This window comes from Carcharhinus amblyrhynchos, unplaced genomic scaffold (assembly GCF_965287045.1).
Source record: "Carcharhinus amblyrhynchos unplaced genomic scaffold, sCarAmb.v2.hapA chromosome_158, whole genome shotgun sequence".
NCBI lineage: Eukaryota > Metazoa > Chordata > Chondrichthyes > Carcharhiniformes > Carcharhinidae > Carcharhinus > Carcharhinus amblyrhynchos.
The window spans coordinates 177,272-203,700 of NW_027649898.1; the positions used below are offsets into that span (position 1 = coordinate 177,272).

Below are 26,429 nucleotides of genomic sequence, written 5' to 3' on the forward strand. Positions count from 1 at the left end.
CTCCACACAGTCACCCAAGGTCTTTCATTATTATTGTCCCACTCTGAATTTGGCTAGTCCTCCTTCAATAAGTATATAGCTTTACTGTAGACTTATTGAAGGAAAAGTATCTGTGCACATTTCTGTTGGGGTTCTGGAAATTTGATTGTGTTACCAAAGGTGCAGCAGTTCCCCTGGTCTTTGGGGAGCTTTCTGATGGCAGTTCCTCCAATGATATTCAAACTCTTTGACTGAAAGTTGTTTACTTCATTTTGCTCAGTGCCTGGAACTAAACCCAATCAACGTGGGACGTGAAGCTCGAAGTGCATCTGTCCTCTCCTTGATAAGTAAGGAGGAATCTTCTCAATGTGTCAGTTGGGGAATGGTGCCAGCATCGACAGCAACCATCCAGATATCCACTCTCATCTGAAGGACAGCAGAATGTCTCTTGGTTACTTGACCAAGCTGAAGATCTTGGGGGTGATCAATGATATTCAGAAGTATTACTACCCAGTCTTGGCTGCAGTTGGTGTCCCAGGTGAGTTACTATTTTTCAGGTTGGAGCTTCTGGAAGGGAGTGTGTGGCAACTTGGTCTTCATTTATAGCTTTTTATTCCATCATTTCTCATCAGTTTTTGTCACCAGGGAAGTCATAAATACGTGATACAAATTAGAACACTTTATGTATTTTCTCCCTCTTCGTTTCTTTCTCTGCAGCAAACCTACAGTTTGTCCTTGGCTTTCTCTTTTTTTCTCTTTTTCTTCTCTCTCTCTCTTTCTCTCTCTCTCTTTCTCTCTGCCCCCCACCCCGCACCCCACCATCTGTTTTTCTCTCTAAGTCTCTTTCTTTCGATTTTTTTCAGCTTCTCTTTGTGTCTCTTGTTTTTACTCTCTCTCTCTTTCTCCATCTCTCCCTCTCTGTCTCTCTCTGTCTCTCTCTGTTTCTCTTTTTTTCTCTCTACCTCTCTCTGTTGGTATTTTCTTTCTGTCTCTTTCTTTTCTCACTCTCCCCCTCTCTCTCTCTTTCTTTTATCTCTGTCTCTGTTTTTCTCTGGCTCTCTTCTCTCTCTCTTTCTTTTTCTTCTCTACCTCTCTCTGTCGCTCTTTTCTCTCTGTCTCTTTCTTTTCTCTGTCTCTCTTTCTTTTATCTCTATCTCTCTTTTCTCTTTGCCCTTCTTCCTCTCTGTTTCTCTTTTTTTCTTTCTGTCTCTTCTCTCTCTCTGCTTCTCTCTCTCTGTCTCTTTTTCTCTCTCTATTTCTCTCACTCTGTCTTTTTCTCTCTCTGTCTTTATCTTTATCTCTCTCCCTCTCTTTGCCTCTCTCTTTCTGTCTCTCTCCCTCCCTCTGTCTCTCTCTTTCTGTCTCTCTCTCTCTCTCTGTCTCTGTCTCTCTCTCTCCCTCTGTCTCTGTCTCTCTCTCTCTCTCTCAATTCCAGAGTCACCACCCTTTGAGAGAAGTAGTTTCTCCTCATGTCTGTTTTAAATTTGCTATCCCTTACTGTAAAACTGTGACCACTTGTTCTAAATTGCAGCGTAAGAGGAAATATCCTCTCTATGTCTAAGTTGCCAAGCCTCCTGTTCATCTTAAATGCCTCAGTCAGTTCTCCTCAATTAGATATTGGGGTGGCGCAGTGAATGGCATGGCTGCCTCACAGCGCAAAGGACCCGGGTACAATTCCTGGCTTGGCTCACTGTCTGTGTAAAGTCCACATGTTCTTCCCACATCTGCATGGGTTTCTTTCCACAGTCTAAAGAAGTGTGAGTTAGGCTGATTGTCGATGTGAGATTGCCTCTGAGGATCAGGGGACCAGCGAGGGTAAATGCACGGGGTTCAGGGGCCAGGTCTGGGTGGGATTGTGGTTATTGCAGACTAGATGGGCAGAATGGCCTCCTCCTGCACTGTAGGGATTCTATGATTAACAGGAACATCATTGCGGTGTTAATGTGACACTAACGAATAAACATTTCTTCACACTTCAAGTTAACGTGGTGACGATTGCGATCTTGTCTCGGGGGAAGTGTGGTCTCTCCAAATGTGTCACTCTCTACCTGGTTGCGATGGCTGTGGCTGACCTGCTGGTCATTATTTTCGATCTGATACTGAGGCACATACCGATCGTTTATCGGGAACAATTTTATTTCCTGCGGAACGTCAGGATCTGCAATATCCACGCCATCGTCCTTTATGCTGTCACTGACTGCTCTGTCTGGTTCACTGTCACTTTCACCTTTGACCGCTTTATCGCCATTTGTTTCCAGAAACTGAAAACAAAATATTGCACTGAGAAAACAGCATCCATCATTTTAGGAACCGTGACTGTGGTGAGCTGTTTGAAGAACACTTTCTGGTATTTTCTGTATTTAAGTGAATATTGGCTCTCTAATAGTCCCTGGTTTTGCACTGTTAAGTTTAATGTGATTAATTCATTGGTTTGGGCTGTGGTAGAGTTAATGCATTATATTTTAACACCCTTCCTACCCTTTTGTTCCATTGTGTTGTTCAATGCCTTGACCGTCAGGAGCATTTTAATTGCCACGAGAGCCCGCAGTCGACTCCGAGCTCACAACAGTGGTGAGAAACCCAGTGACCCCGAGGTGACCAACCGAAGAAAGTCCATGATTTTACTCTTTGTCATTTCAGGGAACTTCATGCTCCTCTGGGTGGTGTTCATGGTCTGTTCTATCATGAGAAGATTGGATTATTTGGGATATTATGTTTCCCTGCCCACGTTTATCACAGAAATTGGTTTGATGCTCCAACTCCTGAGTTGTTGCACAAACACATTCATTTACGCAGTGACCCAAAGGAAATTCAGAGATGAGTTGAAGCATGGAGTGGAATACCCTTTCAAAATGATGGTCAAATCAATTTGTTAATAAAGACTCATTCATTTATTGCTCTTATTATTATGTAAAATAAACCCCCAGGTATATGATTGTTTTTTTCCTGTTTTGTCGCACAAACCTTTCCTCCCATAAAAGGTCATTAACACAATGGTGAGAAACATTGTAACCCTTGAATGCTACGCTGTCTCCCATGAAAAAACAAATCCCTCCACCTCGTCCAGAGCCAAGTTTGACTTCTTTATCTGTGCTTTTAGCATCAATGTCACTGTGAAACAATGGTTTTCACTGCTACCTCAGAGTGCCAGGGACCTAGACTTATTCCCAACTTGGCTCACCATCTGTGCAGATTCTGCATGTTCTCCCCGTGTCAGTGTGGGTTTCCTCCGGGTGCTCTGATTTCCTCCGAAAATCTGAATGAGGTATTGGTTAGATGAATTGATCATGCTGAAATGCCCCGTAATGTCCAAGGATGTGCAGGTTAGGGGGATTGGTCACACTAAATTACTCTTTACAGTCTAAATGTGTGCAGTTTAGGTGGATTGGACATGCTAAATTGCCCCTCGGTGTCCAAAGATGTGCAGATTATTTGCATTGGTCATGCTAAATCTCCCTCACTGTACCCAAACAGACACCTGAATCTGGTGACTAGGAATTTCATCATAATTTAGTTGCAGTGTTAATGTGAGCCTAGTTGTGACACAAATAAATAAATAGATAACCTTGCAAACCTCATTACTGAGCTTGCACATGGCATTGTGGGGGGAGGAGGAAGAAGGTGACATGTTGAGTGACACCACAGTGATTAGGCATTAAATGCACCAGTACGCCATTCACTCCCTCGAATCCGTTCCCCAGTTCAATCCGATCATGACCGCTTTCATCTCGGACTCATCTCCACTTTCCTGTCTGTTTTCCATAACCCTTCAACCCCATTACTGATTAAAAATCTGTCTATCTCCTCCTTCAACCTTCTCAAAATCCCAACATTCACTGCGCTCTGGGGTAGAGAATTCCACAGACGTACTAGCCTTTGGGAGAAGTAGTTTCTCCTCATTGGTTTAAAATCTGCCACCTCTGATCCTGTAGGTGGGCACGGTGGCAGAGTGGTTAGTACTGCTGCCTCACAACACCGAGGACCTGGGATCGATTCCTGCCTTGGATCACTGTCTGTGCAGTGTCTGCACATTCTCCTTGTGCCTGTGGATTCCGTCGGGGGCTCCGGTTTCCTCACTGGAGCCTTGATGTAGTGGTTAGTGCATTGGCCATGCTAACATCTCCTTTAGTGTACCTGAACAGAGTGCGTGTGGTTTCACAGTAACTTCATTACAGTGTTAATGTGAGCTTACTGGTGACACTAATAAATAAATATTAAACTTTATGAATCAAAATGTCACGGGAACTGGAGTATGGAAGAGTAAATGCAATGTTACTGGAAATGTTGTTGAATTATTACCTGCAGTTCTCTATCTGTTCTTGGCCTGACACCTAAGAAGGTCATGTTCCTGTTGAAATGTTCGAGGAACAAGATCCACCAGTGTTATTTCAGGCCATCAGTGTTAAATTAGGAGCATGGGAGTCATTGTTCTATGGTAAGAGGATAGTAGAGTCATTACACAGAAACACTGAGGCGATTACACAAGAACATAAGAAATAGGAGCAGGAGTAGGCCATCTAGCCCTTCGAGCCTGCCCCGCCATTCAATAAGATCATGGCTGATCTGTCGTGGCTCAGTTCCACATTCCCGCTTTCTCCCCATAACCCTTGACTGTACTTGGGGTCAGTGTAAAGGGTTGGGGGGCTGTACTTGGGGTCAGGGGTCAGGGTTCAGTGGTGGGGGACTGTACTTGGGGTCAGGGTTCAGTGTTCAGGGTTGGGTGACAGTACTTGGCGTCAGGTTTCAGTGTTGGGGGACTGTACTTGGGGTCATGTTTCAGGTTTGGGGGACTGTACTTGGGGTCAGGGGTCAGGGTTCAGTGTTGGGGGACTGCACTTGGGGTCAGGGTTCAGTGTTGGGGGACTGCACTTTGGGTCAGAGTTCAGGGATCTGGGTTGGGTGACTGTACTTGGGGTCACAGTTCAGGGTTCAGGGTTGGGGGACTGTACTTGGGGTCAGAGTTCAGGGTTCAGGGTTGGGGGACTGTACTTGGGGTCAGGGTTCGGGGTAGAGGGTTGGGGGACTGTACTCGGGGTAAGGTTTCAGGGTTCAGAGTTGGGCGACTGTACTTGCGGTCAGGGTTCAGTGTTGGGGGACTGTACTTAGGGTCAGAGTTCAGGGTTCAAGTTTGGGGGACTGTACTTGTGGTCAGGTGTCAGGGTTCAGGTTTGGGGACTATACTTGGGGTCAGAGTTCAGGGTTCAGTGTTGGGGTACTGTACTTGGGGTCAGGGTTCGGGGTTCAGGGTTGGGGGACTGTACTTGGGGTCAGGGGTCAGGGTTCAGGGTGGAGGGACTGTACTTGGGGTCAGGTTTCGGGGTTCAGGGTTGGGGGACTGTACTTGGGTTCAGGGGTCAGCGTTCAGGGTTGGGGGACTGTACTTGGGGTCAAGGTTCAGGGTTCAGGATTGGGGGACTGTATTTGGCGTCAGGGTTCGGGGTTCAGGGTTGGGGAACTGTATTTGCGGTCAGGGTTCAGGGTTCAGGGTGGAGGCACTGCACTCGGGGTCAAGGTTCAGGGTTGGGGGACTGTACTTGGGGTCAGGGTTCAGGGTTCAGTGTTGGAGGACTGTACTTAGGGTCAGGGGTCGGGGTCCAGGGTTGGGGGACTGTACTTGTGGTCAGGGTTCGGGGCTCAGGGTTGGGGGACTGTACTTGGGGTCAGGGTTCAGGGTTCAGGGTTGGGCGACTGTACTTGGGGTCAGAGTACGGTGTTGGGGGAATGTACTTGGGGTCAGGGTTCAGGGTTCAGGGTTGGGGGACTGCACTTCGGGTCAGAGTTCAGGGTTCAGGGTTGGGGGACTGTACTTGGGGTTAGAGTTCAGGGTTCAGGGTTGGGGGACTGTACTTGGGGTCAGAGTTCAGCGTTCAGGGTTGGGGGACTGTACTTGGTGTCAGGGGTCAGGGTTCAGGGTTGAGGGACTGTAATCGGGGTCAGGGTTCACGTTTCAGGGTTGAGGGACTGTAATTGGGGTCAGCGTAAAGGGTTGGGGGACTGTACTTGGGGTCAGGGTTCAGGGGTGGGGGACTGTACTTGGGGTCAGGGTTCAGGGTTCAGGTTTGGGGGACTGTACTTGGGGTCAGTGGTCAGGGTTCAGGGTTCAGGATTGGGGGACTGCGCCTGAGTCAGAGTTCAGGGTTCAGGGTTGGGGGACTGTACTTGGGGTCAGGGGTCAGGGTTCCAGGTTGGGGGACTGTATTTGGGGTCAGGGTTCGGGGTTCAGATTTGGGTGACTGTACTTGGGGTCAGTGTAAAGGGTTGGGGGGCTGTACTTGGGGTCAGGGGTCAGGGTTCAGTGGTGGGGGACTGTACTTGGGGTCAGGGTTCAGTGTTCAGGGTTGGGTGACAGTACTTGGCGTCAGGTTTCAGTGTTGGGGGACTGTACTTGGGGTCATGTTTCAGGTTTGGGGGACTGTACTTGGGGTCAGGGGTCAGGGTTCAGTGTTGGGGGACTGCACTTGGGGTCAGGGTTCAGTGTTGGGGGACTGTACATGGGATCATGGTTCAGGGTTGGGGGACTGCACTTTGGGTCAGAGTTCAGGGATCTGGGTTGGGTGACTGTACTTGGGGTCACAGTTCAGAGTTCAGGGTTGGGGGACTGTACTTGGGGTCAGAGTTCAGGGTTCAGGGTTGGGGGACTGTACTTGGGGTCAGGGTTCGGGGTAGAGGGTTGGGGGACTGTACTCGGGGTAAGGTTTCAGGGTTCAGAGTTGGGCGACTGTACTTGCGGTCAGGGTTCAGTGTTGGGGGACTGTACTTAGGGTCAGAGTTCAGGGTTCAAGTTTGGGGGACTGTACTTGTGGTCAGGTGTCAGGATTCAGGTTTGGGGACTATACTTGGGGTCAGAGTTCAGGGTTCAGTGTTGGGGTACTGTACTTGGGGTCAGGGTTCGGGGTTCAGGGTTGGGGGACTGTACTTGGGGTCAGGGGTCAGGGTTCAAGGTGGAGGGACTGTACTTGGGGTCAGAGTTCAGGGTTCAGGGTTGGGGGGCTGTACTTGGGGCCAGGTTTCGGGGTTCAGGGTTGGGGGACTGTACTTGGATTCAGGGGTCAGCGTTCAGGGTTGGGGGACTGTACTTGGGGTCAAGGTTCAGGGTTCAGGATTGGGGGACTGTATTTGGCGTCAGGGTTCGGGGTTCAGGGTTGGGGAACTGTATTTGCGGTCAGGGTTCAGGGTTCAGGGTGGAGGGACTGCACTCGGGGTCAAGGTTCAGGGTTGGGGAACTGTATTTGGGGTCAGGGTTCAGTGTTGGGGGCCTGTCCTTGGGGTCAGGGTTCGGGGTTCAGGGTTGGGTGACTTTACTTGGGGTCAGGGGTCAGGGTTCAGGGTTGGGGGACTGTACTTGGGGTCAGGGTTCAGGGTTCAGTGTTGGAGGACTGTACTTAGGGTCAGGGGTCGGGGTCCAGGGTTGGGGGACTGTACTTGTGGTCAGGGTTCGGGGTTCAGGGTTGGGGGACTGCACTTGGGGTCAGGGTTCAGGGTTCAGGGTTGGGCGACTGTACTTGGGGTCAGAGTTCGGTGTTGGGGGAATGTACTTGGGGTCAGGGTTCAGGGTTCAGGGTTGGGGGACTGCACTTCGGGTCAGAGTTCAGGGTTCAGGGCTGGGGGACTGTACTTGGGGTCAGAGTTCAGGGTTCAGGGTTGGGGGACTGTACTTGGGGTCAGAGTTCAGCGTTCAGTGTTGGGGGACTGTACTTGGTGTCAGGGGTCAGGGTTCAGGGTTGAGGGACTGTAATCGGGGTCAGGGTTCACGTTTCAGGGTTGAGGGACTGTAATTGGGGTCAGGGTAAAGGGTTGGGGGACTGTACTTGGGGTCAGGGTTCAGGGGTGGGGGACTGTACTTGGGGTCAGGGTTCAGGGTTCAGGTTTGGGGGACTGTACTTGGGGTCAGTGGTCAGGGTTCAGGGTTCAGGATTGGGGGACTGCGCTTGAGTCAGAGTTCAGGGTTCAGGGTTGGGGGACTGTACTTGGGGTCAGGGGTCAGGGTTACAGGTTGGGGGACTGTATTTGGGGTCAGGGTTCGGGGTTCAGATTTGGGTGACTGTACTTGGGGTCAGTGTAAAGGGTTGGGGGGCTGTACTTGGGGTCAGGGGTCAGGGTTCAGTGTTGGGGGACTGCACTTGGGGTCAGGGTTCAGTGTTGGGGGACTGTACATGGGATCATGGTTCAGGGTTGGGGGACTGCACTTTGGGTCAGAGTTCAGGGATCTGGGTTGGGTGACTGTACTTGGGGTCACAGTTCAGGGTCCAGGGTTGGGGGACTGTACTTGGGGTCAGAGTTCAGGGTTCAGGGTTGGGGGACTGTACTTGGGGTCAGGGTTCGGGGTAGAGGGTTGGGGGACTGTACTCGGGGTAAGGTTTCAGGGTTCAGAGTTGGGCGACTGTACTTGCGGTCAGTGTTCAGTGTTGGGGGACTGTACTTAGGGTCAGAGTTCAGGGTTCAAGTTTGGGGGACTGTACTTGTGGTCAGGTGTCAGGGTTCAGGTTTGGGGACTATACTTGGGGTCAGAGTTCAGGGTTCAGTGTTGGGGTACTGTACTTGGGGTCAGGGTTCGGGGTTCAGGGTTGGGGGACTGTACTTGGGGTCAGGGGTCAGGGTTCAGGGTGGAGGGACTGTACTTGGGGTCAGAGTTCAGGGTTAGAACATAGAACATAGAACATAGAACATTACAGCGCAGAACAGGCCCTTCGGCCCACGATATTGCGCCGACCAGTTACAAAAACAATGACCCACTAGCCTATACCAATCCCTTTTCGTCCATAAACCTATCCAGAGATCTCTTAAACGCCCCCAAACTAGACGCATCTACAACTGCAGCAGGCAGGGCATTCCAATCCCTCACCACCCGCTGGGTAAAGAACCTACCCCTGACATCCGTCCTGTAGCTACCCCCCCTTAATTTAAAGTCATGCCCCCTCGTGCTAGCTTTCTCCATCCGAGGAAAAAGGCTATCACTATCCACCCTATCTAAACCCCTAATCATCTTATATGTTTCAATAAGATCCCCTCTTAGCCGCCTTCTTCCCAACGAAAACAACCCTAGATCCCTCAGTCTCTCCTCATAGGACCTCCCCACCATACCAGGCAACATCCTAGTAAACCTCCTCTGCACCCTCTCCAACGCCTCCACATCCTTCTTGTAATGCGGGGACCAGAACTGCACACAGTACTCCAAGTGCGGCCGCACTAGAGTAGTGTACAGTTGCAACATTACACTGCGACTCCTAAATTCAATCCCCCTACCAATAAACGCCAAGACACCGTACGCCTTCTTGACAACCTTATCTACTTGATTCCCAACTTTCAGGGATCTATGTACACACACACCTAGATCCCTCTGTTCATCCACACTATTCAAAGTCCTCCCGTTAGCCCTATACTCGACACATCTGTTGCTCCTACCAAAGTGAATTACCTCACACTTCTCCGCATTAAATTCCATCCGCCACCTCTCGGCCCAGCTCTGCAACCTATCTAAGTCTCCCTGCAGACTATGACACCCTTCCTCACAATCTACCACACCTCCAACTTTGGTGTCATCAGCAAATTTACTAATCCACCCAACTATACCCTCATCCAGATCATTAATAAAAATTACAAACAACAGTGGCCCCAAAACAGATCCCTGAGGCACACCACTCGTAACTGCACTCCATGATGAATATTTACCATCCACCACCACCCTCTGTCTCCTATCTGATAGCCAATTCCTGATCCAACTTCCTAGATTACCCACAATCCCATACATCTGCATTTTCTGCAGAAGCCTACCATGGTGAACCTTATCGAACGCCTTACTAAAATCCATGTATACCACGTCAACTGCCTTACCCCCATCCACCTCTTTGGTCACCTTCTCAAAAAACTCAATAAGGTTAGTAAGGCACGACCTACCTGCTACAAAACCATGCTGACTATTTCTAATCAATTCATTACACTCCAAATAACTATAAATCCTATCCCTAATAATTTTTTCTAAAACCTTGCCCACAACAGAAGTAAGACTCACCGGTCTATAATTCCCGGCAAAGTCTCTGTTCCCCTTCTTAAACAATGGGACAACATTCGCTATCCTCCAATCCTCCGGGACTACACCAGAGACCAATGACGACCTGAAGATCTGAGCCAGAGGCTCTGCAATCACCTCTCTAGCCTCCCAGAGAATCCTAGGGTAGATCCCATCCGGACCAGGGGACTTATCTATTTTCAGCCCCTCAAGAATTTCCAGCACATCCTCTTTATCAACCGTAATACTTTCTATTTTACACCCCTGCAACCCAATGTCCTCCTCAGCTATATTCATGTCCCCCTGCGTGAACACCGAAGAGAAATATTGGTTCAAAACTTCTCCAATCTCCTCCGGTTCCACACACAACTTCCCCCTGCTGTCTGTAACTGGCCCTAATCTTGCCCTGACCAACCTTCTGTTCTTGACATACTTATAGAACGCCTTAGGATTCTCCTTAATCCTATCAGCCAAAGTCTTCTCATGTCCTCTTTTAGCCCTTCTCAACTCACTCTTCAACTCCCTCCTAGCCAATCTAAAGCTTTCTAGTGCACTATCTGAGCCCTCCAATCTCATCCGAACATAAGCCTCCTTTTTCTTTTTAACCATCGACTCAACTCTTGTAGTGCACCACGGTTCCCTAGATCTACCAAATCCACCATGCCTGACAGGGACATACCTATCAAGGACTCGCAGTAGCTGCTCCTTGAAAAAATTCCACATTTCAGATGTTCCCAGTCCCTGTAATCCCCTAATCCAATCCATGCTTCCTAATTCACTCCTGATAGCCTCATAATCGCCCTTACCCCAGCTAAAATTGCTGACCCGAGGTTCACGCCTATCTCTTCCCATCACTAAGGTGAACGTAACCGAATTGTGGTCACTATCACCAAAATGCACACCAACTTCCAAGTCTAGCACCTGGTCTGGCTCATTTCCCAGCACCAAATCCAATATAGCCTCACCTCTAGTTGGCCTGTCTACATACTGAGACAAAAAACCTTCCTGCACGCTTTGTACAAACACTGACCCCTCTAGCGAGCTAGAACTATAGCAACTCCAATCAATATTCGTAAAGTTAAAGTCCCCCATAACAATTACCCTATTACTTTCACTCCTAACCAGGATTGTCTCCGCAATCCTTTCCTCAACCTCTCTAGAACTTTTAGGAGGTCTATAAAAGACTCCCAACAGGGTGACCTCTCCTCTCCTATTTCTAATCTCCGCCCATACTACCTCAACTGACAAGTCCTCATCAAACTTTCTCTCCGACACTGTGATACAGTCCTTGACTAGCAATGCTACCCCACCCCCCCTTCTACCTTCTTCTCTACTCCGACTAAAGCATTTGTACCCCGGAACCTGCAACATCCATTCCTGACCCTGCTCTATCCAAGTCTCAGAAATGGCCACAACATCAAAGTCCCAGGTACTGATCCACGCTGCAAGTTCATCCACTTTATTGCGAATACTCCTCGCATTAAAGTACACGCATTTCAAACCCTGCTCCGCCCCACCCCCACTATGCCGTGCCTTACATTCCCCAACTATGCCCCCCTCACTTTCACCCCCTTTCCTCACTATCCCTCCCCCCCTCCGAATCAGTTTAAACCTTCCTGCATCGCTTTTGCAAATTTACCCCCCAGGATATTGATTCCCCTCTGGTTCAGGTGTAGACCATCCCTCTTATAGAGGTCCCACCTTCCCCAGAATGAGCCCCAATTGCTCAAGTACCTGAACCCCTCCCTCCTGCACCATCCCCTCAGCCACGAGTTCAAACTTTCCCTCTCCCTATTCCTCTCTAAACTATCCCGTGGCACAGGCAAGAGTCCAGATATAACTACTCTTTCTGACTTCGCCTTGAGTTTCCATCCCAACTCCATAAATCTTTGCTTAATATCCCCTTCCCTTAATCTCCCTATGTCATGTGTCCCCACATGAACTATAACTTGGGGTTGGTCTCCCTCTCCCCTAAGAGTCCTGAATACTCTGTCCGATACATCCTGGACCCCAGCCCCTGGTAGGCAACACACCAGCCCAGAGTCCCTACCCTTACCTCCAACTCTCCTATCCGTCCCCATAACTGTGGAGTCCCCAATCACGAGGCCCAATCTCTTACCCCTAACCACCTGAGGCTTGCCAATAGGCTCACCCCCAGAGACCTGCTCCCTTTGGCTATCCCCAGTTGATTTCTCCTCAACTGTAGCCTCCAGGACCGAGAACCTATTTTGGAGGGGAACAGCCCCAGGGGATTGTCCCCCCAACTGCTTTTTGCCCCTCTTCCTGGCAGTGACCCAAGACTTATTCCTAGGAGTGACTATCTCCTTATAACTCCTTTCTATGTCCTGCTCCACTTCCCGAATTATACGGAGCTCCTCTAATTCCCCTTCCAGCTCCTTTACACGCTCCTCCAGAAACTGCAATCTAACACACTTCCCACAAGTAAAATCACCTGAAACACTGTGGGAGTCCCTCACTACATACATCCCACAGGAGATGCAGCTTACAGCCTGAACTGCCATCCCTGAATCAATTACCAGCAGAAAAGTAAAAATATAAAAAAAAAACTTCCCTCACACTTATAATTAGGTTAGAGGAGGTGGAAGGGTGGGATTCTCTACCAGTGTAGAGAATCGGGAATCCTCTCTGCACTAATTTATAGTGTTAGGGGCACGAGAAAAAAAAAACTACAACTACCGGTCAGGGTTGGGGGGCTGTACTTGGGGTCAGGTTTCGGGGTTCAGGGTTGGGGGACTGTACTTGGGTTCAGGGGTCAGCGTTCAGGGTTGGGGGACTGTACTTGGGGTCAAAGTTCAGGGTTCAGGATTGGGTGCCTGTATTTGGCGTCAGGGTTCGGGGTTCAGGGTTGGGGAACTGTATTTGCGGTCAGGGTTCAGGGTTCAGGGTGGAGGGACTGCACTCGGGGTCAAGGTTCAGGGTTGGGGAACTGTATTTGGGGTCAGGGTTCAGTGTTGGGGGCCTGTCCTTGGGGTCAGGGTTCGGGGTTCAGGGTTGAGGGACTTTACTTGGGGTCAGGGGTCAGGGTTCAGGGTTGGGGGACTGTACTTGTGGTCAGGGTTCGGGGTTCAGGGTTGGGGGACTGTACTTGGGGTCAGGGTTCAGGGTTCAGGGTTGGGCGACTGTACTTGGGGTCAGAGTTCGGTGTTGGGGGAATGTACTTGGGGTCAGGGTTCAGGGTTCAGGGTTGGGGGACTGCACTTCGGGTCAGAGTTCAGGGTTCAGGGTTGGGGGACTGTACTTGGGGTCAGAGTTCAGGGTTCAGGGTTGGGGGACTGTACTTGGGGTCAGAGTTCAGCGTTCAGGGTTGGGGGACTGTACTTGGTGTCAGGGGTCAGGGTTCAGGGTTGAGGGACTGTAATCGGGGTCAGGGTTCACGTTTCAGGGTTGAGGGACTGTAATTGGGGTCAGCGTAAAGGGTTGGGGGACTGTACTTGGGGTCAGGGTTCAGGGGTGGGGGACTGTACTTGGGGTCAGGGTTCAGGGTTCAGGTTTGGGGGACTGTACTTGGGGTCAGGGTTCGGGGTTCAGGGTTGGGGGACTGTACTTGGGGTCAGGATTCGGGGTTCAGAGTTTGGTGACTGTACTTGGGGTCAGGGGTCAGGGTTCAGTGTTGGGGGGCTGTACTTGGGGTCAGGGTTCAGGGTTCGGGGATTGTACTTGATGTCAGGGTTCAGGTTCAGGGTTGGGTGACTGTACTTGGGGCCGGGGGTCAGGGTTCAGATTTGGGGAACTGTACTTGGGGTCAGGGTTCAGGGTTCAGGATTGTTGGACTGTACTCGGGGTCAGGGTCCAGGGTTGGGGGACTGTACTTGGGGTCAGGGTTCAGGGTTCAGGGTTGAGGGACTGTACTTGGGGTCAGGGTTCGGGGTTGGGGCACTGTACTTGGGGTCAGGGTTCAGAGTTCAGGTTGGGGGACTGTACTTGGGGTCAGGGGTCAGGGTTCAGTGTTGAGGGACTGTACTTGGGGTCAGAGGTCAGCGTTCAGGGTTGGGGGACTGTACTTGGTGTCAGGGGTTAGGGTTCAGGGTTGAGGGACTGTAATCGGGGTCAGGGTTCACGGTTCAGGTTTGGGGGACTGTAATTGGAGTCAGGGTTCAGGGTGTGGGGACTGTACTTGGGGTCAGAGTGCAGGGTTGGGGGACTGTACTTGGGGTCAGAGGTCAGGGTTCAGGTTTCGGGGACAGTACTTGGGGTCAGAGTTCAGCGTTCAGGGATGTGGGACTGTACTTGGTGTCAGGGGTCAGGGTTCAGGTTTGAGGGACTGTAATTGGGGTCAGGGTAAAGGGTTGGGGGACTGTACTTGGGGTCAGGGGTCAGGGTTCAGGGGTGGGGGACTGTACTCAGGGTCAGGGTTCAGGGTTCAGGGTTGGGGGACTGTACTTGGGGTCAGAGTTCAGGGTTCAGGGTTGGGGGACTGTACTTGGGGTCAGGGGTCAGGGTTCAGGGTTGAGGTACTGTAATCGGGGTCAGGGTTCACGGTTCTGGTTGGGGGACTGTAATTGGGGTCAGGGTAAGGGGTTGGGGGACTGTACTTGGGGTCGGGGGTCAGGGATGGGGGACTGTATCCTGGGTCAGGGTTCAGGATTCAGGGTTGGGGGACTGTACTTGGGGTCAGGGTTCGGGGTTCAGGGTTGAGGGACTGTACTTGGGGCCAGGGTTCGGGGTTCAGTGTTGGGTGACTGTACTTCGTGTCAGGGGTCAGGGTTCAGTGTTGGGGACTGTACTTGGGGTCAGGGTTCAGGGTTCGGGGTTCGGTGACTGTACTTAGGGTCAGGGGTCAGGGTTCAGAGTTGGGGGACTGTCCTTGGGGTCAGGGTTCAGGGTTCGGTGTTGGGGGACTGTACTTGGGCTCAGGGTTCAGGGTTGGGGGACTGTACTTGGAGTCAGTGTTTTGGGTTCAGGGTTGGGGGACTGTACTTGGGGTCAGGGGTCAGGGTTCAGGGTTGGGGCCCTGTACTTGGGGTCAGAGTTCAGGGTTCAGGGTTCGGGGTCTGTAGTTGGAGTCAGGGTTCGGGGTTCAGGGTTGGGAAACTGTGCTTGGGGTGAGGGGTCAGGGTTCAGGGTTCGGGGACTGTACTTGGGGTCAGGGTTCGGGGTTCAGGGTTGGGAGACTGTACTTGGGGTCAGGCTTCAGGGTTGGGGGACTGTACTTGGGGTCAGCGTTCAGGGGTGGGGGACTGTGTTCGGGGTCAGGGTTCAGGATTCAGGGTTGGGGGACTGTACTTGGGGTCAGGGTTCGGGGTTCAGGGTTGGGGGACTGTACTTGGGGTCAGGGTTCGGGGTTCAGGGTTGGGCGACAGTACTTGGGGTCAGGGGTCAGGGTTCAGGGTTGGGGGACTGTACTTGGGGTCAGGGTTCGGGTTTCAGTGTTGGGTGACTGTACTTGGTGTCAGGGTTCAGGGTTCAGTGTTGGGGGACTGTACTTGGGGTCAGGGTTCAGGGTTCATGGTTGGGTGACTGTACTTAGGGTCAGGGTTCAGGGTTAGGGGACTGTACTTGGGGTCAGAGTTCAGGGTTCAGTGTTGGGGGACTCTACTTGGGGTCAGGGTTCAGGGTTAGGGGACTGTACTTGGGGTCAGGGTTCAGGGTTCGGTGTTGGGGGACTGTACTTGGGGTCAGGGTTCAGGGTTGGGGGACTGTACTTGGGGTCAGGGTTCAGGGTTCGGGGTTGGGGGACTGTACATGGGGCCAGAGTTCAGGGTTCAGGGTTGGGGGACAGTACTTGGGGTCAGAGATCAGGGTTCAGTGCTGGGGGACTGTACTTGGGGTCAGGGCTCGGGGTTCAGGGTTGGGGGACTGTACATGCGGCCAGGGGTCAGGGTTCAGGGTTGAGGGACTGTACTTGGGGTCAGGGTTCAGGGTTCAGGGTTGGGCGACTGTACATGGGGTCAGAGTTCAGGGTTGGGGGACTGTACTTGGGGTCAGAGTTCAGGGTTGGGGGACTGTACTTGGGACCAGGGGTCAGGGATCAGTGTTGGGGGACTGTACTAGGAGTCAGTGTTTTGGGCTCAGGGTTGGGGGACTGTACTTGGGGTCGGAGTTCAGGATTCAGGGTTGGGAGACTGTACTTGGGGTCAGGGTTCAGGGTTGGGTGACTGTAGTTGGGGTCAGAGTTCAGCGTTCAGGGTTGGGGGTCTGTAATCGGGGTCAGGGTTCACGGTTCTGGTTTGGGGGACTGTAATTGGAGTCAGGGGTCAGGGTTCAGGGGTGGGGGACTGTACTCGGGGCCAAGGGTCAGGGTTCAGGGTTGGGGAACTGTAATTGGGGTCAGGGTAAAGGGTTGGGGGACTGTACTTGGGGTCAGGGTTCAGTGGTGGGGGACTGTACTCGGGGTCAGGGTTCAGGGTTCAGGGTTCGGGGACAGTAATTGGGGTCAGGCTTCAGGGTTGGGAGACTGTACTTGGGGTCAGTGTTCAGGGTTCAGGGTTGGGGGACTATACTTGGGGTCAGGGGTCAGGGTTCAGGATTGAGGGACTGTAATCGGGGTCAGGGTTCACGGTTCAGGATTGGGGGACTCTAATTGGGGTCAGGGTAAAGTGTTGGGGGACTGTACTCGGAGTCAGTGTTCAGGGATCAGGGTTGGGGGCTGTACTTGGGGTCAGGGGTCAGGGTTCAGGGTTGGGGGACTGTACTTGGGGTCAGGGTTCGGGGTTCGGTGTTGGGGGACTGTACTTAGGGTCAGGGTTCAGGGTTCAGGGTTGGGTGACTGTACTTGGGGTCAGGGTTCAGGGTTCAGGGTTGGGTGACTGTACTTGGGGTCAGGGTTCAGGGTTCAGGGTTGGAGGATTGTACTTGGGGTCAGAGTTCAGGGTTGGGGGACTGTACATGGGGTCAGGGGTCAGGGTTCAGTGTTGAGGGACTGTACTCGGGGTCCGGCTTCAGGATTCAGGGTTGAGCGGCTGTTCTTGGGGTCAGGGCTCAGGGTTCAGTGCTTGGGGACTGTACTTGGGGTCAGGGTTCGGGGTTCAGGGTTGGGTGTCTGTAATTGGGGTCAGTGGTCAAGGTTCAGGGTTGGGGGACTGTACTTGGGGTCAGTGTTCAGGGTTGAGTGTTGGGTGTCTGTACTTGGGGTCAGGAGTCAGGGTTCAGGGTTGGGGTACTGTACTTGGGGTCAGAGTTCAGGGTTCAGGGTTGGGGGACTGTACTCGGGGTCAGGGTTCAGGGGTCAGTATTGGGGGACAGTACTTGGGGTTAGGGTCCAGTTTTCAGGGTTGGGGGATTGTACTTGGGGTCAGAGTTCAGGGTTCAGGGTTGGGGGACTGTACTCAGGGTCAGGGTTCAGGGTTCAGGGTTGGGGGACTGTACTTGGGGTCAGGGTTGGTGGTTCAGGATTGGGGGACTGTACTTGGGGTCAGGGTTCAGTGTTCAGGGTTGGGGGACTGTACTTGGGGTCAGGTTTCAGGTTTGGGGGGCTGTACTTGGGGTCAGGGATCAGTGTTGGGGGACTGTACTTGGGGTCAGTGTTCAGGGTTGGGGGACTGTACATGGGGTCAGGGTTCGGGGTTCAGGGTTGGGGGACTGTACTCGGGGTCAGGGTTCAGGTTTGGGGGACTGTACTTGGGGTCAGAGTTCAGGGTTCATGGTTGGGGGACTGTATTTGGGGTCAGAGGTCAGGGTTCAGGGTTGAAGGCCTGTACTTAGGGTCAGGGTTCAGGGTTCAGGGTTCGGCGACTGTACTTGACGTCAGGGTTCAGGGTTCAGGGTTGGGCGACTGTACTTGGGGTCAGGGTTCAGGGTTGGGGGACTGTTCTTGGGGTCAGGGGTCAGGGTTCAGGGTTGGGTGACTGTACTTGGGGCCAGGGGTCATGGTTCAGGGTTGGGGGATTGTACTTGTGGTCAGGGTTCAGGGTTCCGGGTTGGGTGACTGTACTTGGGGTCAGAGTTCAGGGTTCAGGCTTGGGGGAATGTACTTGTGGTCAGGGTTCAGGGTTCCGGGTTGGGTGACTGTACTTGGGGTCAGAGTTCAGGGTTCAGTGTTGGGGGACTCTACTTGGGGTCAGGGTTCAGGGTTCGGTGTTGGGGGACTTTACTTGGGGTCAGGGTACAGGGTTCAGGGTTGGGGGACTGTACTTGGGGTCAGGGTTCAGGGTTGGGGGACTGTACTTGTGGTCAGTGTTCAGGGTTCAGGGTTTGGGGACTGTATTTTGGGTCAGAGTTCAGGGTTGGGGGACTGTACTAGGGGTCAGGGTTCAGGGTTCGGGGTTGGGGGATTGTACTAGGGATCAGAGTTCAGGGTTCAGGGTTGGGGGACTGTTCTTGGGGTCAGGGTTCAGGGTTCAGGGCTGGGGGACTGTACTTTGGGTCAGGGTTCGGGGTTCAGCGTTGGGGGACTGTACATGTGGTCAGTGTTCAGGGTTCAGGGTTTGGGGACTGTACTTGGGGTCAGAGTTCAGGGTTGGGGGACTGTTCTTGGGGTCAGGGTTCAGGGTTCGGGGCTGGGGGACTGTACTTAGGGTCAGGGGTCAGGATTCAAGTTTGCGGGAATGTACTTGGGGTCGCAGTTCAGGGAACAGCATTGGGGGACTGTACTTGGGGTCAGAGTTCAGGGTTCAGGGTTGGGGGACTGAACTTGGGGTCAGGGTTCAGGGTTCAGGGTTGGGGACTGTACTTGGGGTCAGGGTTCAGGGTTGGGGGACTGTACTTGGAGTAAGGGTTCGGGGTTCAGGGTTGGATGACTGTTCTTGGGGTCAGGGGTCAGGGTTCAGGGTTGGGGTACTGTTCTTGGGGTCAGAGTTCAGGGTTCAGGGTTGAGGGACTGTACTTGGGGTCAGAGTTCAGGGTTCAGGGTTGGGGGACTGTGCTTGGAGTCAGGGTTCGGGGTTCAGGGTTGGGTGACTGTTCTTGGGGTCAGGGGTCAGGGTTCAGATTTGGGGACTGCACGTGGTGTCTCAGTTCAGAGTTCAGGTTTGGGGGACTGTACTTGTGGTCAGAGTTCAGGGTTCAGGGTTGGGGGACTGTACTTGGGGTCAGGGGTCAGGGTTCAGGGTTGGGAGACTGTACTTGGGGTCAGGGTTCGGGGTTCAGGTTGGGGGACTGTATTTGGAGTCACGGTTCGGAGTTCACAGTTGGGTGACTGTACTTGGGGTCAGGGGTCAGGGTTCAGGGTTGGGGGACTGTACTTGGGGTCAGATTTCGGGGTCAGGGTTGGGGGCGGTACTTGGGCGCAGGGTTCAGGGTTCGGGGTTGGGGGACTGTACTTGGGGTCAGAGTTCAGGGTTCAGTGTTGGGGGACTGTACTTGGGGTCAGGGGTCAGGGTTCAGGGTTGGGGGACTGTACTTGGGGTCAGGGTTCAGGGTTCAGTGTTGGAGGACTGTACTTAGGGTCAGGGGTCGGGGTCCAGGGTTGGGGGACTGTACTTGTGGTCAGGTTTCGGGGTTCAGGGTTGGGGGACTGTACTTGGGGTCAGGGTTCAGGGTTCAGGGTTGGGCGGCTGTACTTGGGGTCAGAGTTCGGTGTTGGGGGAATGTACTTGGGGTCAGGGTTCAGGGTTCAGGGTTGGGGGACAGCACTTCGGGTCAGACTTCAGGGTTCAGGTTTGGGGCGGGGAGGCGGGGAGGAGGGGTCAGAGTTCCGGGTTCAGGGTTGGGTGACTGTACTTGGGGTCAGGGGTCAGGGTTCAGATTTGGGGGACTGTACTTAGGGTCAGGGGTCAGGATTCAAGTTTGCGGGAATGTACTTGGGGTCGCAGTTCAGGGAACAGCATTGGGGGACTGTACTTGGGGTCAGAGTTCAGGGTTCAGGGTTGGGGGACTGAACTTGGGGTCAGGGTTCAGGGTTCAGGGTTGGGGACTGTACTTGGGGTCAGGGTTCAGGGTTCATGGTTGGGCGACTGTACTTGGGGTCAGGGTTCAGGGTTCAGGGTTGGGCGACTGTACTTGGGGTCAGGGTTCAGGGTTGGGGGACTGTACTTGGAGTAAGGGTTCGGGGTTCAGGGTTGGATGACTGTTCTTGGTGTCAGGGGTCAGGGTTCAGGGTTGGGGGACTGCACTTGGGGTCAGGGTTCAGGGTTGGGCGACTGTACTTGGGGTAGGGTTTGGGGTTGGAGGACTGCACTTGGGGTCAGAGTTCATGGTTGGGGGACTGTGCTAGGGGTCAGGGGTCATGGTTCAGTGTTGGGGGACTGTACTTGGAGTCAGTGTTTTGGGTTCAGGGTTGGGGGACTGTACATGGGGTCAGGGGCCAGGGTTCAGGTTTGGTGGACTGTACTTGGGGTCAGAGTTCAGCGTTCAGGGTTGGGGGACTGGTCTTGGTGTCAGGAGTCAGGGTTCAGGGTTGAGGGACTGTAATTGGTGTCAAGGTTCACGGTTCAGGTTTTGGGGACTGTAATTGGGGTCAGGAGTCAGGGTTCAGGGGTGGGGGATTCTACTCGGGGTCAGGGGTCAGGGTTCAGGGTTGGAGGACTGTACTTGGGGTCAGGGTTCACGGTTGGGGGACTGTACTTGGGGTCAGGGGGCAGGGTGCAGGGTTGAGGGACTGTAATCGGGGTCAGGGTTCACGATTCAGGGTTGGGGGACTGTAATTGGGGTCAGGGGTCAGGGTTCAGGGTTGGGGGACAGTACTTGGGGTCAGTGTTCGGAATTCAGGGTTGGGGGACTGTACTTGGGGTCAGGGTTCGGGGTTCAGGGTTGGGCGACAGTACTTGGGGTCAGGGGACAGGGTTCAGGGTTGGGGGACTGTACTTGGGGTCAGGATTCGGGGTTCAGAGTTGGGTGACTGTACTTGGGGTCAGGGGTCAGGGTTCAGTGTTGGGGGACTATACTTGGGGTCAGAGTTCAGGGTTCAGGGTTCGGGGACTGTACTTGGGGTCAGGGATCAGGGTTCAGGGTTGGGTGACTGTACTTGGGGTCAGGGGTCAGGGTTCAGGTTTGGGGGATTGTACTTGGGGTCAGGGTCCTGGGTTGGGGGACTGTACTTGGGGTCAGGGTTCAGGGTTCAGGGTTGAGGGACCTTACTTGGGTGTCAGGGTTCGGGGTTGGGGAACTGCACTTCGGGTCAGAGTTCAGGGTTCTGGGTTGGGGGACTGTACTTGGTTTCAGAGTGCAGGGTTGGGGGACTGTACTTGGGGTCAGGGTTCAGGGTTCAGGGTTGGGGGACTGTACCTGGAGTCAGTGTTCAGGGTTCGGTGTTGGGGGACTTTACTTGGGGTCAGAGTTCAGCGTTCAGTGTAAGGGGACTGTACTTGGGGTCAGGGTTCAGGGTTCAGTGTTGGGTGACTGTACTTGGGGTCAGGGTTCAGGGTTCATGGTTGGGGGACTGTACTTGGGGTCAGGGTTCATGGTTCAGGGTTGGGGGGCTGTACTTGGGGTCAGAGTTCAGGGTTCAGTGTTGGGTGACTGCACTTGGGGTCAGGGTTCAGGGTTCAGGGTTGGGTGACTGTACTTGGGGTCAGGGTTCAGGTTTCAGGGTTGGGTGTCTGTACTTGGGGTCAGAGGTCAGGGTTGGGGGACTGTACTTGGGGTCAGGGTTCAGGGTTCGGGGTTGGGGGACTGTACTTGGGATCAGAGTTCAGGGTTCAGGGTTGGGTGACTGTACTTGGGGTCAGGGCTCAGGGTTCAGTGTTTGGGGACTTCACTTGGGTCAGGGTTCGGGGTTCAGGGTTGGGTGTCTGTACTTGGGGTCAGGGTTCAGGGTTGGGGGACTGTACTTGGGGTCAGAGTTCTGGGTTCAGGGTTGGGGGACTGTACTTGAGGTAAGGGTTCCAGGTTCAGGGCTGGGGGACCGTACTTGGGGGTCAGGGTTCGGGGATCAGGGTTCGGGGTCTTTACATGGGGTCAGGGGTCAGGGTTCAGTGTTGAGGGACTGTGCTCGGGGTCAGTGTTCAGGGTTCAGTGTTGGGCGACTGTACTTGGGGTCAGGGCTCAGGGTTCACTGTTTGGTGACTGTACTTGGTGTCAGGGGTCATGGTTCAGTGTTGGGGGACTGTACTTGGAGTCAGTGTTTTGGGTTCAGGGTTGGGGGACTGTACTTGGGGTCAGGGGTCAGGGTTCAGGGTACAGGGGTGTGGGACTGTACTTGGGGTCAGTGTTCAGGGTTGGGGGACTGTTTAAAATCTCTGTTTAGTGTAGGGTACTGTTTAAAATCTCTGTTTAGTGGAGGGCACTGTTTAAAATCTCTGTTTAGTGTAGGGTACTGTTTAAAATCTCTGTTTAGTGGAGGGCACTGTTTAAAATCTCTGTTTAGTGTCGGGTACTGTTTAAAATCTCTGTTTAGTGTAGGGTACTGTTTAAAATCTCTGTTTAGTGTAAGGTACTGTTTAAAATCTCTGTTTAGTGGAGGGCACTGTTTAAAATCTCTGTTTAGTGTAAGGTACTGTTTAAAATCTCTGTTTAGTGTAGGGCACTGTTTAAAATCTCTGTTTAGTGTAGGGCACTGTTTAAAATCTCTGTTTAGTGGAGGGCACTGTTTAAAATCTCTGTTTAGTGTAGGGTACTGTTTAAAATCTCTGTTTAGTGTAGGGTACTGTTTAAAATCTCTGTTTAGTGTAGGGTACTGTTTAAAATCTCTGTTTAGTGTAGGGTACTGTTTAAAATCTCTGTTTAGTGTAGGGCACTGTTTAAAATCTCTGTTTAGTGTAGGGTACTGTTTAATATCTCTTTAGTGTAGGGTACTGTTTAAAATCTCTGTTTAGTGTAGGGTACTGTTTAAAATCTCTGTTTAGTGTAGGGTACTGTTTAAAATCTCTGTTTAGTGTTGGGCACTGTTTAAAATCTCTGTTTAGTGTAGGGCACTGTTTAAAATCTCTGTTTAGTGTAGGGTACTGTTTAAAATCTCTGTTTAGTGTCGGGTACTGTTTAAAATCTCTGTTTAGTGTAGGGTACTGTTTAAAATCTCTGTTTAGTGTAGGGTACTGTTTAAAATCTCTGTTTAGTGTCGGGTACTGTTTAAAATCTCTGTTTAGTGGAGGGCACTGTTTAAAATCTCTGTTTAGTGTAGGGTACTGTTTAAAATCTCTGTTTAGTGTCGGGTACTGTTTAAAATCTCTGTTTAGTGGAGGGCACTGTTTAAAATCTCTGTTTAGTGTAGGGTACTGTTTAAAATCTCTGTTTAGTGTAGGGTACTGTTTAAAATCTCTGTTTAGTGCAGGGCACTGTTTAAAATCTCTGTTTAGTGTAGGGCACTGTTTAAAATCTCTGTTTAGTGTAGGGTACTGTTTAAAATCTCTGTTTAGTGTAGGGCACTGTTTAAAATCTCTGTTCAGTGTAGGGCACTGTTTAAAATCTCTGTTTAGTGTAGGGTACTGTTTAAAATCTCTGTTTAGTGTAGGGCACTGTTTAAATCTCTGTTTAGTGTCGGGTACTGTTTAAAATCTCTGTTTAGGGTACGGCACTGTTTAAAATCTCTGTTTCGTGTAGGGTACTGTTTAAAATCTCTGTTTAGTGTAGGGTACTGTTTAAAATCTCTGTTTAGTGTAGGGCACTGTTTAAAATCTCTGTTTAGTGTAGGGTACTGTTTAATATCTCTGTTTAGTGCAGGGCACTGTTTAAAATCTCTGTTTAGTGTTGGGTACTGTTTAAAACCTCTGTTTAGTGTAGGGCACTGTTTAAAATCTCTGTTTAGTGTAGGGTACTGTTTAAAATCTCTGTTTAGTGTAGGGTACTGTTTAATATCTCCGTTTAGTGTAGGGTACTGTTTAAAATCTCTGTTTAGTGTAGGGCACTGTTTAAAATCTCTGTTTAGTGTAGGGCACTGTTTAAAATCTCTGTTTAGTGTAGGGTACTGTTTAAAATCTCTGTTTAGTGTAGGGTACTGTTTAATATCTCTGTTTAGTGTAGGGCACTGTTTAAAATCTCTGTTTAGTGTAGGGTACTGTTTAAAATCTCTGTTTAGTGTAGGGCACTGTTTAAAATCTCTGTTTAGTGTAGGGCACTGTTTAAAATCTCTGTTTAGTGTAGGGCACTGTTTAAAATCTCTGTTTAGTGTCGGGCACTGTTTAAAATCTCTGTTTAGTGTCGGGCACTGTTTAAAATCTCTGTTTAGTGTAGGGCACTGTTTAAAATCTCTGTTTAGTGTAGGGCACTGTTTAAAATCTCTGTTTAGTGTAGGGCACTGTTTAAAATCTCTGTTTAGTGTCGGGCACTGTTTAAAATCTCTGTTTAGTGTAGGACACTGTTTAAAATCTCTGTTTAGTGTAGGGCACTGTTTAAAATCTCTGTTTAGTGTTGGGCACTGTTTAAAATCTCTGTTTAGTGTAGGGCACTGTTTAAAATCTCTGTTTAGTGTAGGGCACTGTTTAAAATCTCTGTTTCGTGTAGGGCACTGTTTAAAATCTCTGTTTAGTGTAGGGTACTGTTTAAAATCTCTGTTTAGTGTAGGGTACTGTTTAAAATCTCTGTTTAGTGTAGGGTACTGTTTAAAATCTCTGTTTCGTGTAGGGCACTGTTTAAAATCTCTGTTTAGTGTAGGGTACTGTTTAAAATCTCTGTTTAGTGTAGGGTACTGTTTAAAATCTCTGTTTAGCGTAGGGCACTGTTTAAAATCTCTGTTTAGTGTAGGGCAATGTTTTAAATCTGACCCCATGTTCAGCTCCTGAACCTTGACCCTGACCCTGTGTGTTTCTCCCGAACCCTGAGCCCTGATCTAGAGGACAGACCCCGAACCCTGAGCCCAGACCCCGAGTTCATCTCCTGTACTGTCTCTGTCTCTCTCTCTCTGTCTCTCTCTATGTGTCTCTCTCGCTCTGTCTCTCTCTCTCTCTTACTCTGTCTGTCTCTGTCTTTAGGTTTAGGGCTAGGGTTACGGTTTGATTTAGGTTTAGGGTTAGGGTTAGAGTTCGGGTTCGTGTTCGGGTTTGGGTTAGATTTTGGGTTCGATCGTATTCGGGTTCGTGTTAGGGTTAGTATTATGTTTAGGGTTTGGGTTAGGGTTAAGTTTAGAGTTAGGGTTGGGGTTAGGGTTAGGGTTAGAATTAGACTTAAGGTTAGGGTTAGGATTTGGGTTCGAGTTAGGGTTAGGGTTAGGATTAGAGTTGGGGATAGGGTTAGGATTAGACTTAGGGATAGGGTTCGGGTTAGAGTTACGGTAAAGATTACAGTTAGGTTTAGCTTTACTGTTAGCTTTTGGGTTAGGGATAGGATTAGGACTTGGGATAGGGATAGGATTAGGGTTAGGGATAGGTTAAGGTTCGTGTTAGGGTTAGAGTTAGTGTTAGGTTAGGTTTAGGATAAGAGTTAGGGTTCGGGTTTGAGTTCAGGTTCAGATTAGGGTTAGGGTTAGAGTTATGGTCAGAGTTAGGGTTAGGGTTTGGATTAGAGTTAGGGATTGGGTTAGGATTAGATTTAGGGTTAGGATTACAGTTCGGGTTAGAGTTAGGTTAGGACTAGGGTTAGCGTTAGAGTTAGTATTAGGGTTAGGGATAGGGTTAGGATTAGATTTCGGGTTAGGGTTAGGATTACAGTTCGGGTTAGAGTCAGGTTAGGGTTAGGGTTAGCGTTAGAGTTCGCATTAGGGTTAGGGATAGGGTTGGGGATCGGGATAGGGTTCGGTTTAGGGATAGGGTTCGGGTTAGACTTAGGGTTAGGTTAGGGTTTGCATTCAAGTTTGGGTTAGGTCTAGGGCTCGGGTTAGAGTTAGGGGTCGGGTTAGGGTTAGGGTTAGGGTTAGGGTTCGTCTTCATGTTAGGATTCTGGTTTGGGTTCGAGTTCGGGTTCAGGTTTAGATTAGAGTTGGGGTTGGGGTTAGTCTTTGTGTTAGGATTAGGGTTTGTGTTCGAGTTAGGGTTCGGGTTTAGATTAGGGTTAGAGTTCAGGTTAGGTTTAGGGCTGGTTAGTGTTAGATTTGGTGTTAGGGCTCGGGTGGGGCTAGTGCTTGGGTTGGTGTTAGGGTTGGAATTAGGGCCAGGATTAGGGTTAAGGTTAGAGTGATGGTTAGTTTTAGGGTTTGGGTTAGGTTTCGGGTTAGGTGTTTGGATTATTGTTAGGGTTAGGGTTAGGATTAGAGATAGGGTGAGGGTTAGCATTAGGGTTAGGTTTAGGGTTACGTGTTTGGATTATGGTTAGGGTTAGGGTTAGGGTTAGGGTTAGGGTGAGGGTTTCGTGTTAGGGTTAGAGTTAGGGTTTGGGTTAGAGTTAGGTGTTAGGGTTAGCTTTTGGTGTTAGGGTTAGGGTTGGGGATTAGGGTGAGGGTTCGGGTTAGTTTTCCTGTTATAGTTAGCGATTTGGGTTCGAATTAGTGTTAGGGGCTTGGATTAGGGTTAAGGTCAGGCTTAGGGTTAATGATAGTGTTCGGGTTTAGCGTTAGGGTTTGGGTTCGGGTTAGGGTTATGGTTCGGATTGGGTTTAGGGTTAGGGTTATGGTTGGGATTAGGGTTAGGGATATGTTTGGGGTCAGGGTTCGGGGTTCGAGTTAATTATAGGGTAAGGGTTAGGGTTCAGGTTTGTTGTTAGGGTTCAGGTTTGGTGTTAGGGTTAGGGTTTGGTGTTAGGG

At 51.0% G+C, this 26,429-nt stretch overlaps 1 protein-coding gene across 1 annotated transcript; it reads left to right on the plus strand.

Moving 5' to 3' along the window:
* Positions 1-345: 345 nt before the first annotated feature.
* On the plus strand, positions 346-2,855 carry LOC145338739 (putative G-protein coupled receptor 139). Its single transcript, XM_080183129.1, has 2 exons — positions 346-517; positions 1,960-2,855. The coding sequence occupies exons 1-2, from the start codon at positions 346-348 to the stop codon at positions 2,853-2,855; spliced, it is 1,068 nt and encodes a 355-aa protein (XP_080039255.1).
* The last annotated feature ends 23,574 nt before the right edge of the window (positions 2,856-26,429 follow it).